The sequence below is a fragment of the Cyphomyrmex costatus genome, unplaced genomic scaffold (assembly GCF_001594065.2).
Source record: "Cyphomyrmex costatus isolate MS0001 unplaced genomic scaffold, Ccosl1.0 scaffold467, whole genome shotgun sequence".
NCBI lineage: Eukaryota > Metazoa > Arthropoda > Insecta > Hymenoptera > Formicidae > Cyphomyrmex > Cyphomyrmex costatus.
The window spans coordinates 199,954-219,620 of record NW_017278933.1 but is presented as its reverse complement, the minus strand read 5'-3'; the positions used below and the strand labels follow the sequence as shown (position 1 = coordinate 219,620).

Here is a 19,667-nt window from a genome sequence, read left to right as displayed (position 1 = left end):
TCAGATAATCCTACGTAACCGTGATAATTGCTGTTACGTTCAGGACCGCATTGTATTGACCATACATGATTCAATGGCAGATTCTTCCCAACCACTGTTCTCAGGACTTCGATCGAGTTGTGCGGTTTCGCAATTCTCAGAACAACCTTCTTTCGTTCTTCGTCTCTAATCGAAAATGACACCTGATTACAACAATATAAAAAAATATTATGAGAGAAAAAATTATCGTAATTAATAATCACGATTATTATAAATAAAATCGTACTTCTAATTTTTTAATAGCTATAGCCGCGATAAGAAAACAAATGGTAGATATATCCCACTTTTTATGAGGCATTTCATGAAAACCTTGAATGGTCACCGTTGTGCCACGCGAAGGTCTCTGTTCTATCTGCTTCAAATTGTGTGCAGATCCCATCTCGAACGCCTTTAACGACAATAAGTAAAAAAGAACCACTCTTGAACATACACATCGTAAATAATATAGCCATCTTTTAAAACCTCATTTAAATTAAATTTAAATAATAACAGTTCTAATTAAATATAATATTTATAATAAATTTATTGGTGTAAAATTTTATCTTGATTTCAAAATTTTTTTAAAGATGCATACTTAACAACAAGAGCAGCGTAGGAGTGTGCTTATATTTTTACACTAATTATTTTCATTCGTATTGTCAAATAGTTAATAATAAGTTAGCAAGTAATACCTTCATGAATGTTTCTTCAGAATATTGATGCCTTGAAGTAATCATGAGCCGGTCAACCATACGACGTATATTTGTCAGATAGTTTGCAGATTCAAGTTTGCAAACCCGTTGCTGATCGTCTATGGCTTTTGCGTCATATTCCGCGATATGTTTGAGCATGTTTTTCGATATTCCGACACCATTATCGATAACCTGAATTTCGCGTTTTGTCGCGTGGATTCTTATTGCGATTGCCGCGGCGTGCGAGTTCAAAGAATTCGCTACCTATAATGTTTTATATGTACGCCATCATTTATTATTCCTCTACTTGATAAAAGTAGATACAAGATGAAGTACAATAAACTAACGAAATATTATTCTGAGATAAAACGTTTTCACTTTTTTTTATGACAACACAGTGGATTAAAATGTAAAAATCGATAACTAAAAGCGCAGTTAATGCCGTAATAAAATAAATAAATCAGAATATACACTTTGATAATTAAGAATGTGTAATATCCTAGTAAATAATTTAAATTATTAAACTGCAGTGTAATGGATCCTAAATCGGATGCATTTAGAACCTAACATATTTTAAATACAATAATCATATTTAAAAACGCGTAGAATCTAAGAATATAAGTAATATGTCAGAAAACATGGAATTTTTATATTCTTACGTAAATTATTTTTTTAGTATTAATGAAAAATGACGTTTCATGTTACTTGCGCTAGTATATACATAACAAACAATTCGCGGATAATAGGAATATAATTGTACACAAAGTAATATACCAATTCTATGACGCATCGTTCGAAAGACGCGATATTTGACAACGTCAGCATCTGCGCAGTCGATTGTTCTGCGTTATCCTGCATCGTTATTCTTGCAACTCTATAACGAGAACCTGTGTGTGAGAATCTAAATTAAAAAAATGGATAACAAAAGCACACCGGTTTTTGTTTCAGGCATGTTCAGGAGGGACTTTCATCATGGCGTCGAGAATCACAGTGCACTTCCTACTTTTACACTTTTTACATTTCTTCCATTATCTTAAAAGAACTAGAATATAAAGGGAATATAAATAATGTACTTATATGAATACATGTACACGAAGTTCGTCCAGTATTCGAAAAGTATATTCGTTCTATGGCTACATTTTTGTATGCACATGTACCTATATAGGTATACTATTGTGTAAGGAATGGGTATTCACCGTTTAAAAGAACTTTTATAAGTTAGGCTCCCGTCAAGTGGCACGGTCCTGCCGAAATTTTCTCAAAATTAGTCGATAATAATATCCATCCCCTCAAGTTTATCATGATAATGATGAACTTGAGATTCAATTAAATCTGAAGTTTACGGAAAATAAGAAGAACAAAACAACGATATCGTAAGCATCGTACTTACGAAAAACATCAAAAATTTCGAAAAAATATTGAAAATTAGGTAAAAAAAATACTAAAAATATAAGTTATTGGATATTTTTTTGGACAATCCTCAAAATATGTATTAATAAAAATTCTCTATATAAAAAGATTATATATATAAATATGTAAAATGCGTATATGTGAACTATAATCTTTAAAGTGCAGGTGGAACAAACAGATCTGTTGTAACTTGCAATGGGGAGATCTCATAATTAGATTTCCGCATCATGATATAAAAGCGATGCGGAAGTGATATCGTTGTTTCCAATTTGGTAAAAAAATTAAGTGGAGGGGAAAAATAAGCGACGGTCAATCGCGAATGTATTTATAAAAATCTCTTTATTCTTTTTTTTCTTATTGCATCTACTAAAAAGTTCCTGTATTCGTTTCTTTTAAAATGCTATGCATATAATCCTGGAAAAGAAGTATGGCTCTCTCTTTTTAAATAACAAGTGCCAAGAACGTGACAACTTAATATTAACATTCGAATAACTTTACACGGTTCCTCCACCCCGCGTTCGGGATGCTCTAAGAGTATTTATTAATATAATTTATTTAAGTTTGTGTGTGGGCGAACGACACAACTAGGAAAAACTTTAATCGTAACGATTACCGCGAAGAATCTTGATAACTTTAATGAGAGACCTCGATAAAGTCGCTATTAATTTTATATCTTTTTATAACAATCCGCATAATAAACTTGCAAATGGTCTTTGAAATTAGTATACTGTTAATTATGATCTAAAGAGACATTATGGTATTTCTTATTATTTTGTTTAAATTATTTTGGTACTTGGAAACTTAACAAACACAGCGGATATAAAAATAGTTTAAGTTATACATATAATGCGTACATATATACACACACATACATATATATATACATATATAATGCCGATTATAACTATATATTATATAATAATATTACATGTATGTATATATGTATATATATGTATAGATATATATATTAGATATAAGACACGTGGAAAATACGAAATATATTGCTCATATTTCAATTCGTCAATTTATGCTATTAATTATCTGTAATCATTTACAATCGATATAACATTTCCATTGATAAAAACATTAATTATGTAAGCCATTATTAATTATTTAAAATAGTTATATATATATATATATATAACTATAGCGATATACATGTATATAGATACTGTTTATCTCGCTGCCCATATCATATCGCGGATGTACGCGAGACACTACCGTGCTTGATACACACATATATGTATATACATCGTTATAAATATATATCGCTATAAATTTGATACAATTGCATTACCCAGTGTTTCATGAGTAAAAAAATAATTTAAATCTTTAACTTAACTCAATAAATTTATCAAATATATATTTAAATGTCTTGGAATAAAAAATATATGTTATTTTTATAGAGACATGATAATTGTGATGCTTTACAAGCTTTTGTGACAATAAAAAAGATTCTACTAAAAATAGACATTCTAGACCAAAAAAATACATTTTTTTAGTAATATGAATAATTTTAAAAGAGAACATGAATAAATTAATTTTTTATTAATTATTATGAAACACTGGTTGCACATAGCCCTTTTCTTTTCCTCATTAGATAAATGATTTATTTACGTTGTGTTTAAAAATGTAAATGTACAATTTCTCAAAGAGAGTGTCTTAGCGAACAAAAGCAAGTTCGTAAATATTATTTTTATAAAAAATTATATAAAAAATTAACAGCATACTCTTTTCATTAGCAACGCTTTCTTCAATTTACACTTTTTAAAAAATTACATCCGTAACAGAGAGTTGTTATTACAATTGGACATATTAAATATATTTAATATATTGCGAGCACATACTAGATATTCAATTAATTAAGAAATAATATAAAATACATGTTTTTCTTTTAGAGACGCGAGCTTGGAAGAAGAGTATAGTTTAAATTTAATTTCTAAATTAAAATCTATACATATACAAAAAAGCATGAAAGTATCAGATTGAGAAGCTCGCTATATAGCATATTGTAATGAGTGTATTGTAAAATTATTGTAATAACAATCACATATCGAGTCATCTATCAACGAGATATAACACACATATTAAAATGATGAGACATAAATAATTTAGTGGCATCACCAAGTATCTTGACGCTAGTGTAGCGTTGAAAAATCATGTAACATTAAAAATATATTTATATATATATATATGTATAAATTGACGAGTTATTCCTATAAATATCATCTAAAATCTGCTGTGATAAATTAATCACTCTTAAAAACAAATTCGCAATTTATTCAACTTTAGGCACCAATGGTATGCAGACCCTGTCTTTGGTACATACGACCGATTCGATTTTTGTTCATATCTGAATAAAGAAGACGGACTATCACAGTCTTCTGTATCTGAATATACTTATTTCATAGCGATTTCATCGTATAGATATTTCGTCCTTACATTTTTCTTCGTTCTTGCATCTTCAACGCGAAGAATTTGTATTATTACATTTCGTTTATCTGTGTGATACAGTCCTAAAGCACATGTTCGTTAACAAAAAACTCAGTCTTCTTCCTTCTTCTCCGGTTTCAAGTCTACCATTGCATGTATCTCGTCAGGGGTGTATCTGTAAAAATAGAAAAAAATAATACAATATATATTATATTGTATATATATAATATTACATCTTCAATTTTAAATAAAGATTTGTATTCTTTGAATGTTATTTTAAATTGGTCAATGTATAAGACATTTATTTACAATTTTAAACAATTGTAATATATACGTGCTCATAATTACCCTAGTAGACTTTGTAAATCGCATACAAAGCGATATACGTATCGCTTGCCAGCAGTTTTGTGTATAATGTTCTTATCGTAATAATAGCGTAAGCCTCGGCTCAGTTTCTCGTAATTCATTTTGGGTTTGTTCTTGCGAATACCCCAACGACGTGCAACCTCGTCCGGATCGGTCAGTTTGAATTCCCAACCGTCGCCGGTCCACGAAATGAAACCTTGACACGCCTTGTCAGTTAAAAGCTCCAGTAAAAATTGCCATAGCTGAATCGGACCTGATCCAGTGAAGCATGGTGGACCGCCGCCTAAAAAATATGCCATGATATATTTAATTAAAGCTCTCTTAATATCAAAATATATTAAACAGTAAAACAATGAGTAAAATATTTACTGTAACTTTAAAATTTAACATCTTATTTTTCGTATCTACCAATAATAAATGTTTAAATCTATAAAAAAAAATGTAAAAAATTGAATAATCCACTGCTAGAGCAAAGTAAATATCAAACAAAAGATTCTGATTTGATTCTCAGAATTATTATCTCACTTAGGTATATAACACATATGAGAAATTTTGGACGGCAAAATATTTCACTATGATAAAAATATTAAAAACAAAATATCTCTGGATCATAAATTTAATACTAAAGTATAATAATTGAAGATAAATAAATTGCGTTGTCTCCCTCTTCTGTTGGAAGAAAAAATCTCCACAAGAATAAATAAAAAATATTATATGTTATACAGTAAACTATTTATACATTTCTGCGCTCTTATATTACCGCGCTGACTCTATATTAGCCAATCTAAAAATTTCTTTTTTATTGAAAATTTTCTTTTTTATTATTATAAGGAGTCCATTATTCACTTAATGTATACATAAAAAAGAAAAATGGAAGAGAGAAAAATCTATTAGCAAAATATGTTATCAAATTGAATTTACCTGGATAACCGGTGAGCATTGAACTCTGCAGTAACGGCTTTTGGTCTGCATTATTGGCGATAGATGTGGGATGATGAGGATTGGAGGAATCTCGTGGTCCGAGTCCCGCAAGAAACGCGGGATGATGAGGCAGATGATCCCCAAGCCCGACACCCCATTGGTCACCACCGACGCCGCCGCCTCCAGCACCGCTCCCGCTTCCGGGAACCGTTTGGAACGGCGTTGCATCGTACTGCCCGTATCCGCCGCTCTCGCTATAACCCTCGTGGTAGCGTCCTGTCAAAAATAAGATAAAAATAGCGTTTTATTAATGTGCTCCTAATTAAAAAATATATGAAAGTGATGAAAGCAAATAAAAAGCTAACTTAAATATACATATCTATTAAATTTTTAGATATATTTATTATACATACAAGAGGAAATAAAAAATTAAAAGTAAATTTTTATTTAGTCACTTATAATGTGTAATATTATAAATGTAGATAGATATTGTATACAGATTATAGTCTTTAGAAATTTTCTTCTTTTCATCGTAATCTCAATTCTTGTCTACAAACCTCGAGGATAGTTTTTGAACGGTGACGGCTGGTATTTGGGCTCGATGTGAATTCCACTGGCGCCGTAAAAGTCTGGCGAGTTGTCCAAATTGTACGGATGCGGCGCCTGGTGATCCTGTGACAAGCTGTGATACTCGGATGCTTCGTCGTATCCCGAATAATGCGCCGGCGTCATGTAACTCTCCGTGGCAGTTGCGCTGACTCTCAAGTCGCTCTCGTTACTACCTGCGCCAGCGAGCTCGCTCCCGGTGCCCAAGCCACCACCACCGCCCTGAAGATGCTCGGCTATGTGGTGATTGCTGTAGTTCGCTACAAATTTTTTCATTTTTACGAATTATATTTCTTGAAAAATTATTTAAAGATCAAAAGGTTGAGTTCAAAATAAAAATAAGAAGAAGGAGCATATACCACACGCTGGTTAAAAGTAGCGAAATTCTCGTATATTTAATACAACTAAAATTACATAATTATAAACGTTTCGGTCATTAATGTGACCATCTTCAGTATATAAAGAAAACTTATAATTTAATTCCCCTAATATATTTTAAACAAAACTAAGTGCTGGGGCACAACTTATCACATGTTTGTCAATTATTCTATAATATAAGATACTCATCAGTTATAATTTGTCAATTTTAAAGTCAATTCGCAAATAGAAATGGTGTCAATTTAAAAGTGAATCGCATACAGATCATATCAAAACGTAACAGTATACATATAATTTCCTTCATGTCCTTACAATTCGGATAATGAGTTTGTTAAAGTATTGGCATCGACCATGATTTGAGAACAAAAGTTTCCAGACTCTGTCTCAAAGGAATTTCGACGACATCCATGTGAAAGGACCAACGTTTAGTCCTTTATTTAAAATATATTAGGGGAATTAAATTATAAGTTTTCTTTATATACTGAAGATGGTCACATTAATGACCGAACCGTTTATAATTATGTAATTTTAGTTGTATTAAATATACGAGAATTTCGCTACTTTTAACCAGCGTGTGGTATATGCTCCTTCTTCTTATTTTTATTTATATTTCTTGGCTAATCCTTTTTTAATTATTAAAATTTAGTAAGAAGTAATAACGTTGAAAATTGTACGATTTTAATAAGAATTAAATTATATATAGTATTATTTTACGTGTAGAATAAGCAAAGATACGGACTATATATATATATTATTTTACAAGTAATATTAGAAGTAATATTTAGAAAAATTGATGACATATTTTAGTTAGAGAGCATGATACATTCAAAGAATTTCGCATTATCATATCATATGAATGTCATCTCTTAAAGAGAAAGATATTTCTAGCGTTTAATATAATGTCTATGTTTTATGATTTATTTAGAATAAATACGTGTTTTGTGTGAATAAAGATTGTAAAAAGTTTCCAATAAATTCTACAGAAACTTAAAAAACAAAATATATACATATGTAATACTAGACATAAATGAGATACTTACATTCCGTTTTGAGCTGATTTAAATTCCTTAGATGAATGTACGCGTTGTTGGCATTGTTGTTATTATTATTGTTGTTATTACTGTTAGGGGTACTAGAGTGAGAGGTCGGTGGTTGAGTGCTATGGCTGTGAGGTGGAGGTGACGTTTCGTCTCTTTGACTTTCGTCTTGGCACACGGGACTGCGCAGGTGATTGTAGCCGCCTGCAAATTGAAAGGAATAATTCGTTCCACATTACAATGTTTTAATAAATGATAAAGACATTAGTCAGTCTGATTTTCAAACGTGTCAAATACGGTTCATTTACTTTCCGTAGATATATATCTATGTGTAAAATGTCTGTCTGTAAAATGCACAAGAGGATAGAGAATCGCAATTAGTTAATTTGCCCATTACTGCTTGTCACAATCCTGATATTAAAAGAACAATTCGTCTTGGACTTTGTAACACATACGATTATAATTATATTCTTATCGCTTCTAAGTCAGATTGAGGATTAAACAAAGCCCTGTACAAAATCTTATCAATATTTTGAATAACATGCTATTTTACATAATTTTTTGTTTTACTAAGTACCTCTTTATTTTTCTGACATTTTTTAAAATTTTTATCAAAATCATCACATGAGCTTCGCGCGATTAAGGGAGAAGGGACGATGCTGCGTCACCACGCATCTCTCTTCGCAGCAGTCCGCAGGGAGGAACCACCGCTGACACGTGGGCGGCGCGTATCTCGATGATTGGTCCGAACGAACTCCGCCTATCCTCGACTTCCGCTCTACGATCGCGCGAGAGAGAGCTCGCGTATTGCGCGCGGCTGAAGTTGAAGTTACGCGCTCGCGCGGCATTCGAATCGCCGTCAACGATCGTCGAATTAACGAATTGTTGTGATGCGCGTCGGGATGAAATCTCTATGGCGCGACGCTTGAGACTTGAACTTCGAGACTTAAGTAATAATTTGGTTTTTTTTAAACGTAAATTGCGTTTCGTGAATGCTCATTTTTTATGTAAGATTCGTTTTTCTTTTGCGAATGTTCATTAAAATTATTTTTTATTTTAACATAAAATAAATTTGATCCTACATTTAGTTTAGTTTGCGCAAACTAAATAAAAATATCTTGTTCCATACACAAAACAGATACCTACATATTTATCCGTTATTGCATTATTTACCGTTGCGATAGCACAGTTGTAAATAATAAATTTAAAGCTTTGTAACGTAAGACGAATGGCATATACGAACGAAAATGAACGCATTACATTCTACATTATACGTACATTATATGCTGAAAACAGTTTGATTTAATAAATATTACTAAACATAATAATATAATCAAGCGCTTTTGGTAATATTTAATACTAAATATTTAGAAAAATAATATTAAGTAATACTAAATATATAAAAAAATAATATTTAGTAATATATATACTAAATATTTAGAATAATAAAATTATTTTTTATTATATTAACCTAACATTTGAACAGAATTATTTCATTCAACATTGATGTACGTATATCTTCTTATTGGACGTGAAAATTATTGCAAAACTTGTCTACGTATGAAACGGAATAATTTCTATACAGCCTTTTTTTAATTCATGTAATTTCGAACATGATTATTCTAATAATAAAATTATCCTACTTTGTAATTTACAGAACGCATTTTGAAAAGGTACTTCCAAAATTTTTATGAAATTTAAAAAAGACAAGAGAAACCTCGGGTTTAATCAGATTTAATCACACAAAAAAGCAATCGGTATGAAGTTGGCCGAGTCATCTATCTTATCGCATATTCACTACTCGAACTTCTTACGTTTCACGCTAATTATTTTAATGCTAGTTTAAATATATGGTCAATTGGAAAATTAAATATAACAATGGCAATGAAGAACAAAAATAAAGCCACAAAATAATGACGGATAATGAGTAAAAACTGCTACTTTAGCAAGCAATCCAGTTCTTAAGATAAACATTCGCTATTATATTCGTCAAGAACACAAAATAAATTGAAACATATACGAAAATACGGGTAAGTTAGAGTAGACAAGTTTTTAACTTAATTTAACAATTGCTCTGTTATTGTTACTGAATGTGCAACTTTAGATTAAATATAATAATTAAAATACAAATTATATTGAATAAAACGCGAGGTCGCTTGAATTCTTTGATACACGATGTTGCAGTAAAATGCAATCATTTGCTCCGATCAGCAGAAAAAACAGCTTCGCAACTGTTGTCAAATTTATGATTGATTTATGCATTTAAATCCAGTGAGAAACTAAGGAAGACCGATCATATGAATTTTACAACAGTTGCAAAGCTGCTCTTTTTCTTCTGCTGATCGCAGTCATTAGTTTTAATTTATCTAGGATTTATGCAGCGTCAATAAGAAGCAGGTGACGCTGAACATGTTTTATCTGTTAAGGCGAAGCCAGGTGGCTTGCCAAGATTGTTAGGCCTGTTGAGCCCTGCCATGCTCGTTACATATATATATCTTCTTCTCCTTCTCATTTATACGGTATAAACAGTCCAGTCGATGCGATTAACGCGCCCGCTAGAATTGATCTTTTGTTTGTAATATCTACGTAAAACGCAATGAAATGCGGGCACGACTGTGTGACGAATTATCATAATTCACCAACCTTTACGTCAAAACGACAGCGTTTTCTATCGCGCGCATGTGACGCGCCGCCACCCCACATTCCCACACTTACGTTTTAATAACGAAGAAAAAAAAAAACAGGTGGGTCCCGCCACACAAGTGTCGCACCGGCCACGTATCGTTAATTTTGCTTACCTGTGTTTAATTGAACGTAATTACAAACGGGGAGAGGAAAGAACCCGCAGAACCATTTTTAAAAATCACTTTCCAGCGAGCATTACACTTAAAAAAAAATATGTTACAGATAAAATCAAACTTAAATAACAGTAATAATAATGAAACAGATGGCAATTAATTAGAATACCACATATGTTTTCAGGAAGTATCATAAGATTTTATTCAATTTCTCATGTCATAAAAAATAAGGAACTCGTATATAAATTACGAAAAACACGAATCTATATTCTCTATGTTAAAATTCATTAAAATCAAAAAAGATTTACGAAAGAATTATTGTAACAGTATATCGTTTTACACATGAAACTTTATTACATGTATCAACAATTTTCACGCTTTTTTCATCTAAATCTAAAAGATTGCAGGAGAATATAAAAGATTTCATGTACGATGCCGAGGATTACGCATCATTCCGAAATTTAATCTTGCGGCCTGCAGAAACCAAAAGTTCAGTTGCTTTTTGTTGCGCAGTCACGTGACAGCTGATGTATATGCAATTACCAAAAGATACCGAGAATTCGCTTGCGACGATTATTGCATTGCCGAGCGTCTTGGGCGCGCTTTCCCGTAGAAATAATTACTCGCGAAGCCCCTCCTGCTTTCCCATAATTCCCTTGTCCATGTGGCGACCGTGGCGTCGTTAATAGGGCCGTAGGGACAGACCCTGCATATTCTAAGTACACCTGCGAGGCTCGCGTGTAGTAGCTGCACCTCGCACCCCGTGTTTCATGGACGATGAGCGTGGGAGTGCAGCCAGAAGCTGGCCCTCACGCTGCACACACTGGAGCATGGCTCTCTCTCTCTCTCTCTCTCTCTCTCTCTCTCTCTGTTTCTCTACTAATAGTCATCGTTTAAAATTTCAGACATAATGCGCCTAAAAATGTATGTTGGAATAAGGACGTTAAAAAAAGCTTGCTTTTATATAAAAAAAAAGGTTTACTCTCTGCTTATCAAAAGATAACAATTACAAGTTACTATTATTATTATTATTATTATTATTTTGTAACTACAAATGCTGCGTACGCAGCTACATCATAAATATTACAATTAACATAGTTTCATGACCAATTGGCATAACAAAGTAGCTATTTTTAAAGGCATAATCATTTGTGACAGTTATTTTCATAAGCTAAGTCTGATAAGAGTGGTTACAAATTGTTAACATAATTACACGTACGTTTAACTTGTTATCCTTGTAGCAAGAAATGACGTGTAACAAGTCGATTAAAAAAAAAACAATTCTGTAATTTTAATTACTCTTTTTATAATGAATAAATTGATTACTAAAAAAAAAAGTATACTTTCGTAAATTTTTAAAACGTTTTCTATTTAAAAAAAAAAACAGCACGTCAACTACTAAATTATAACAAAATTTCTAAATTACAAAGATAAACAAATGATTATTATAAAGCCTTGAAAATATTTCCTTTTCGTAAAATGTGTTTCCTATCTAAATATATATAGCTCTTTCTTCCCAACTCCATGACGCAGGCTGAACGTTTGTTAATTAATAGATCAACAGACGAGGAAATTTCAGCAGCTACGACGTCTCGAGTAAGTGCATCTCGAAGCAGGGGGAAGCCGTTGCGAGAAAGCAGGGACGTAAAGGGACGATGCCACAGTCGGGCTATGGTATATCGGGCGGGTAAAAGTAGCAGCAGCCGCATATCAGCTGTGAAACAGGTGCCGAGGACTGCCAGAACCGCCGGCCGCTTAGGCGGCAGTAACGGTGAGCAATGAAGGCGGCGGCGGCCAGTAACAGGAGCAGCGACAGCAACGGCGACGACGACGACGGCGGCAGCCTCGTGGCACGTGCCAAATCGAATGAAACGCCCGGTCGGCGTACACAGCTGCTGTCTGTTAAGGCAGGGTACCAGAGAAAGAGAGAGAGAGAGAGAGAAGAAAGAGGAGAGACCGCCGCAGCCCGGCGGCCTCTTGAAAATTAAAACCTGCCTCACGAATGTTCTCTACTCGCCAGAAGGTTATTATCTTCGACCGAAGAACTCGCGGCCTGCGACCCACATCAGGATCCGGGACTCTCTCGTCTCGTTAGCCGAAATCGGTAGGTCACCACTTGCGGAGTCGTATTTCCGAAATCTTGGACTTATTTGAAAAGTCTCTGATTCGATTCGGATCTTTCACGATGAAAGTTATACCCACACACTTATTGGAGTCGACGTTACGTCAGAAAAATGATTTCGAGAAAGGAGAGTTGAATAGATCGAAGATAAACGATAGCCGCCTTTCCCCCCCTCCTCCCTCTCATGTATCTACGAAGGCTTGTCATCTCTTACTTTTATGCGTCTGACATATCCAATCAATGAACTCAATGTGTTATAAAGTAAAACGGCATGTTTCAGAGTACCGAATGAATATTATCTTTTTAATTAAAAAAGAAAATTAATATCTTTTACGCATGTTTAGATAAAAAAAAAACGCGTTAAGTCCGTGCGATAAGGCAGCTAATCGTGTGAAAAAGAATTATTTATTATTCTGATTTACTATTTGCGCGAATAAATTTGAATGATAACGAATTGAACGTGACGCAGAATTCAACAAAAACAAGTATTCTATTTAGCTAATAGCATGTGTAAATGGATTTTGTAATTCGGTCTGCTGCACGTATTACAGTTTAACGAGGAAACTCGACGGCTTTTCTTATAAAAGTAACGACGCCGTTAGAACAATACGCCAGCGGGAAAATGTTAACGAACTCACAGCCGCGTTAAAACGAAAGTAACGACCGTGTTCGTTTTATCTCCGTCTACCTATCGCGTATGCACAACAATATAAAGACCGCGGCGAAACGACGCCACTCTTTCTCCCGGCGCGGCGCGGCGTTCCAAGTCTACGAGTTTTATACCTGTCCGTGGTTGTGAATCGTTCCTTTTACTCGAAACGCACACACACAAACGCACGCATACGCGAGTGTCGCACAGACGCGCAGAATGTACAGGGAGACGCGTGATGAGCACGGCTCGTAAAAAAGTCGTCCACGACGACGGCACAACGAAATCGCGCATTGTTCGTTAGACCGGTGACCTGCGAACTCTCCCACACTCTACCTACCCCGCGGGTGCATCTGTGTGCACGCGCGTGTACGTGCACACGCACGTACACATGCCAGACGAAGGCATCTACATAATCGCGCGTGTTACGAGAAGAGAAGCGTCGTTCGCTCCTATACCGCTTCTAGATCGCTAATTATCAGTATTAAGAAGAACAGTCCGATCGGACAGGGTAAAAAAAGTCAGTTGACGTTATAAACTGAATTGTTGATTCATATGGACGAAGAGGGGTAAGAGTTTGTTTGAAGACACGATTTTCAAAACGCGCGACTATTGATGTACATATTTAAATAAGTAATATAAAATATACAAACACTATCTCTAATACAAGGTTGCCACGAATTTTTAATCGTAAAATTTCCTGACATTTCCCTGATTTACTGACAAAATTTTGAGGTTTTTCCTGACTTTGAATAATACATATTTTGCAATGTTTCTTGTATTTTTATCGTAATACGGAAAATGGTAAATATTTTGTTGATCCAGCAATGTAACATAGACACACATTTTCTTCAGGAGACGATTTCCAAAATAAAAAAAAAAAAGATTGTCCAAACCAATCATAGAAGCACAAGGCAATAAATTTATTTACGGCTATTTTATTTTCCCTGACAAATGTGCTAAATCCCTGACTTTTCCTGACTTCCCTGACTTGCGGCAACCCTGTAATAATGTTTTTTCAAAGCAGAAATGTTCTACGTTTTTCCCCAAACGCTGTCATAAATGAATTATTCTCGTCAGTGATTAATGATCTAGAAATCACATTGTGCGACGATACTGACGAACATTCGGATGTATTTAGAATGACTAAAAAATCATTCTCGATCATGAATTTTTTCCACGGTTAAATAAACGTATGAATAATAATCTCTCGGAGATTTTAACAATTTCAGTAATTAGTTAATTCAAGCGATTAAAACTTTACTACCTAATCTGAGAGTAATAAAAGATAATATAAATAAGCTTGCAATAATCGTTGAAGATTCGAGTATAAATTGCGCGGTTTTACGATCACGTTTCGCTGTCGCTTATCACGTGAATACGAGAAATTGGCGTGACAGAACGACAGCGAGGTTGAGTTAATTAGCTTTATGAACCGTGGCACCGATATCTTCGTGTCGTTTAAAGCGTATAACATTGATGCGGTTTTTATCTCTAGACCCGCTGCAATTCGACGCATCCGAAGCGTGTAACTCGAGCTCCCAAGCGTGTGCCGCCGAGACCTTGCGCGATACGCTTTATTGCCAGCTTAACGAGGGCCACACCTTAACGAGGAAGGACGAGGGACGTGCATCGCGAACAAAAGATCCTTACGTTCGAAGTAACGATATAGTTACGGACCATTATGCAGATAGCCGAATGTTGTAATTGTGATATATCACAGTCCGTCGTAGAATAAATCGCACAAATCGCGGGATCGACATTGTCCAGATCGTTTTTGTCGAGACTCGCGAGAATACCGAAAGAGGTTTGCCAAATCAAGCCTGAAATCATTCTGATTGTTAGTTTCCTTTTTTAGAAATGAAGGACTTGATTTTAATTGATGAGTCATAGAAATATTTCTTAATGTATCAATATGCAAAAAGAACGAACTAGAAATACATTCTTATTGAATCGGTAATGAATTCTGAACTAACACGATCGGCCTTGACCTAATGTTTAATCCAAGACAATGTGCCGAACGAATTCATAAATATCATTTTGCTGTGTGAAAATAAAAATTTTTATTCGCATCCATATAGATAGAAAACATTTTCAAATCCAATGTTGTTATTTTTCCATCAAGTTAAAATAAAATCAATATAAGGATTGTCATACTTATTGTTAATAGAATATTTTCTCTTAGATGAAAAATTCTTAATTCTGGAAAGAAATCTTGAATAATGCGTTTCATATTGCGGTATCAGTGTTCTATACGTTATTACTTGCGATAACATCAGGTAATAATTTATTTTAAATCTAGCAAGATGTTTACTTTATTTTTATATACTACGTAAGAAATACGTCAAGAATATTTTTTGTCTCATCGTTATAATATTTTTCTGAGAGGAGCGATTTTAATCGCTGCATAGTGATTTTACTTTTGATTTTAAACCAATTTTAAGTTTCTTTTAATAATATAATAGTAAGAGGTCATTTTAATTATTTGATTTTTAATTACTGCAGAATAATATAGCAAAATTGCATAGAGTTAGTAAATAAATTCTCGAATATATATAATTTTGAAAAATTCTATTCTTATACATTAGAGAATTATTTTTTATTCGACTAGTGTTTGAATAAAAATTAATGAATGTCTCAACGTTCGGAAGGTTGAAAACTGTTAGAACTTTAATGGTCTGAGTTGCCACATAATTTGCACAAATAATTCTGTCTCCTTGTATGTATGATCTGACACTTGACCTCATAGTGAAGAGCGATCGTTCGATAAAATCGCCAGACTGAAACCACAGAGCCTCTTAAATAATAGATATCGATTGGTTGGATTTGTTGCGATGCTCACACAGACACAAACGTACAGAGAGCGCGATAATTTCTATTTCAGACATAAATTTTCACCGCTGGATTTTATTTGAATTAAAATCCGTGAAGTGGTTGCGAAAGATAATAATATTACTGTATTACGCCAAAATATGATATAAAATAATTATGCTTCAAAAATTAATCGCTTTAGGAAAAAATAAAATATTTATGCAAATTAATTTTCTTTCGTAATTAGTATATCTAGAATAAATATATATAGCCCTGTTTAGTAAACAATCTGTCTATTTTTTCGCGCACTTCAGACGTGTATCATAGTTTTGGAAATCGATTCGTCTTGCTATTGTTTTATTATTTCAAATCAATATTATATACTTTCTTCACAAGGTATCTTGCTGCGGCGCTACATGCCGCCCACCATCCGCGATTAAATAGCTTCCGCGATATTCTTACGCCAAAAGTTGAAAAATCTTGGGAGCGAAAATCCGCAAGGTAGATACCTGGCGTGTGGGTGGTCGCGTCCAAGGAGACCGGCGGCACCACGCTGGTGTTGCTACGAGTGATCGCGTGCTGATGGGAATGTTGATGATGTGGATGATGGCCGGTGAGAGGCTCCGCCTCCTGGTACGCGGGATAATCGGCGTAGAACGGTTCGTGGCCTGTCATCAGCGTGTCCAGCATCTGGAGCACCATTTCCGAAGACGCGACGGCGTTAACGTTACCGCTGCCGCCGCTGCTGCTGCTTCTGCTGTTGCTGCCGCTGCCGGTCGTTAACGCGCTGATGTCGCTGCCGTTTGCGTACGCGTCGACTATTATGCCCGGCGCCTGCCCCGAAGGCCGCGACGTCCCGACGCTCACGACGCCCGCCGTGACGTCGCCTTCGATTGTCCCGCGCGACGACGACGTTGGTCAGTACTCCTCGACGACGACGACGACGAGCGCGCGATCATTCGGAGATTATTCCGCGTGCGGTCTTATGACACGCCGTTGATGACTCCGTTCACCGGGACGTTGCGCATGACAGCACGACGACGACGACGACGACGACGACGACTGCGGCGGCGGTCTTCTCCTCGTTGTTGCGGCACTCCGCTCGTCGACGGCATAGACTCTCCTAAGCAGCGTGTGGCGCGCCGACAAGAATCTTTGGCGGGCAAGCGAGAGATTTCGACGTGATCGATGGATAATCTCTTCTCTTTCCCTCCTTTTCCCTCCGACGTTACTCCAGAAAAAAGAACTCCCGCTTGCGTGGGGAATTTTGCCGCTTAGCCATGAAACGACGCAACAGGTGTCTCCCCAAACGGCCGCGTCGGTTCTCTCTCCTTTTTCGTTGACTCAGCTGCACGCAGCTGAGTTTAGTAGTCCTCAGGTATCCCACCTTCGCTCACGACGACGCGACGCTCGGTTCGGACAATCGGAATGAAGTCGTGTTCTCCGATTAACAGTTCACTGCGTTCGTATATAATAGTTCCACAATTGACTTTAATTTTCAAGACGTTTCCCTAATTATACACCACGCTCGGTTCTCCACTGCCAGAGAACCGAGATTCATACATATATACCTCCCGGATAATTCCCTCGATCATCCACCACGTTCAGCTCACAGAACTGAGTTTAGTTTTCCAGGTATATATTCTCCTCACTAATTACTAATTATTCACTGCATTCAGTTCCACAATCAAGATCAAATTAAATTCCCTAGCTGTAGCCCCACGTTCTATTCTACGAACTGATTCGAACTGAAACTTTCAAGGTATCCTCTTCAATCACACACCGCGTGTACAGTTCCCACGAGGATCGAGACTATCTCGAGAGTATCCTTCGAGCAGCGACGAGTTCACTTCGCTCTCGCGAGATTGCTTCTCGCGTTCGATCGGTTTTCTCACCGTAATTCTTCAATGGCGGGGTATATCACTGTCGCAAAATTATGCCTCGTCACTTCGTCGGAACGGACGCGCCGAACGGTCGGCGGAAAGAAACGTCGAGCAAACGCGGTCGCAGGAGATCGCTCTCTCTCGCGTGCACTCCTCGCGCGCACTCCTCCACTTGACGCGAGCGCGCGTGTCACTGTGACGAAGCGCCGCGCCGTTTCCGCTCTACGGCTCCGTCCCTACCGCTTCGCGTCTCGTCCCTTTCATCCTCCATCGCATTTTCCTCCCCCTCTGCCCGCAGGGCCCCACAGCCGCAGACTCTACCGTCTAGCACGGCTATCCCGGTGTCGCATTGGTGCCGCACGATGGAGGTGGAAGGTGGGAGTTCACGAGCCTGCCGAGTGGGGCTGCTGCCGAGTGGAGGGGCACGAGATAGAAAACCTGACCGCTTGCTCAAGGGGGTGGACAAGGGGGAGACCGGGGGGGCTGCGAGGGGGAGGGAGGGGGAGGGGGCGAGCGATCGCAGCGAGAGGAAGGGAGATCGCAAAACGCCCCCTCGGAGCTTCAACCACCTGCTGCCACCGTTGCCGTCGTCATCATCATCGTCGTCATTGCGTTGTCGGTATACGATTGTATTCATTCCTTTCATTGACTCGAATTTCGCAATCGTCGATTATGAACCATGTCTAATTCGCGATCTCCGATTTTTTACAAGTACTTAAATGAGGGAAATGCGGTTTTTTTTTTAATATTAGCTCGAATTTTGACAAATGTATCATGTTTTAATGAATATTTTACGATTCATTCAACTATTCACGTATCGTCATTCATAACAACGTATCGTCATAACAACGATACAATTTAAGAATTGTCATTCTTGAGTTGCTTGCAAAAAAAAGAGTAAAAACATAATATAGTTGTGCTTTGCGAATGAACGATGTATACAAAATTTATTTGTTCATTCATTATATCTCCGTATCTTTTGTTTAAAATATCGTTTTTTTCGTTATACACAAAACGAACATAAAATTATTTATTCTTCATACTCGTAACAAAAATTTCCGAATCTAGTACAATAACTCTTCAATTATATGATCGACGTGATCATATTTAATTATTAACAGAGAAATATTTTACTCTTAAATTTAATTCTTAAATTTAGAAAAAATATCTTAGACGTCGGTGTTTCGCATGCCAAATATTATGGCCATCATCGTGCATTGTAAGAATACAATAAACTTACATTTATCATACGTTACTTTTGTTTCAATATGAGAAGTCAATCTTATTTAATTTGGGGATGAAGAACTAGAATTATAGATCTAATCTAAATATTATTTTATTTTCAATGCACATAAGTTGCGATAAGATTAAGTATATCAAGAATAGTTTTGTTTTTATCAGCGATCCTTTTTAAGAGGACACGTAAACACTTTTAGAAATATCTACTGAAAAAGTAAACGAGATACAGATATAATAATAAGACAAGAGTAATATTAAAACGATAATAATGAAGAGGAATCAAAAAACTGACAACTTTTGTATT

At 35.7% G+C, this 19,667-nt stretch overlaps 1 protein-coding gene across 2 annotated transcripts in view; it reads right to left on the bottom strand.

Annotated features, from left to right (window-relative positions):
• Positions 1-4,436: 4,436 nt before the first annotated feature.
• The window catches only part of pnt (ETS transcription factor pointed), a 110,865-nt gene continuing 95,634 nt past the window's right edge, over positions 4,437-19,667 (bottom strand). For both annotated transcript variants that reach the window (XM_018544745.1, XM_018544744.1), the window contains 5 exons: positions 7,865-8,065; positions 6,398-6,706; positions 5,841-6,116; positions 4,902-5,202; positions 4,437-4,728 (listed from right to left, as the gene is read on the bottom strand). In XM_018544745.1, coding sequence (XP_018400247.1) covers positions 4,665-4,728; positions 4,902-5,202; positions 5,841-6,116; positions 6,398-6,706; positions 7,865-8,065 — 1,151 coding nt within the window. In that variant the 3' untranslated portion in view covers positions 4,437-4,664. The remainder of the gene's footprint in view (positions 4,729-4,901; positions 5,203-5,840; positions 6,117-6,397; positions 6,707-7,864; positions 8,066-19,667) is intronic.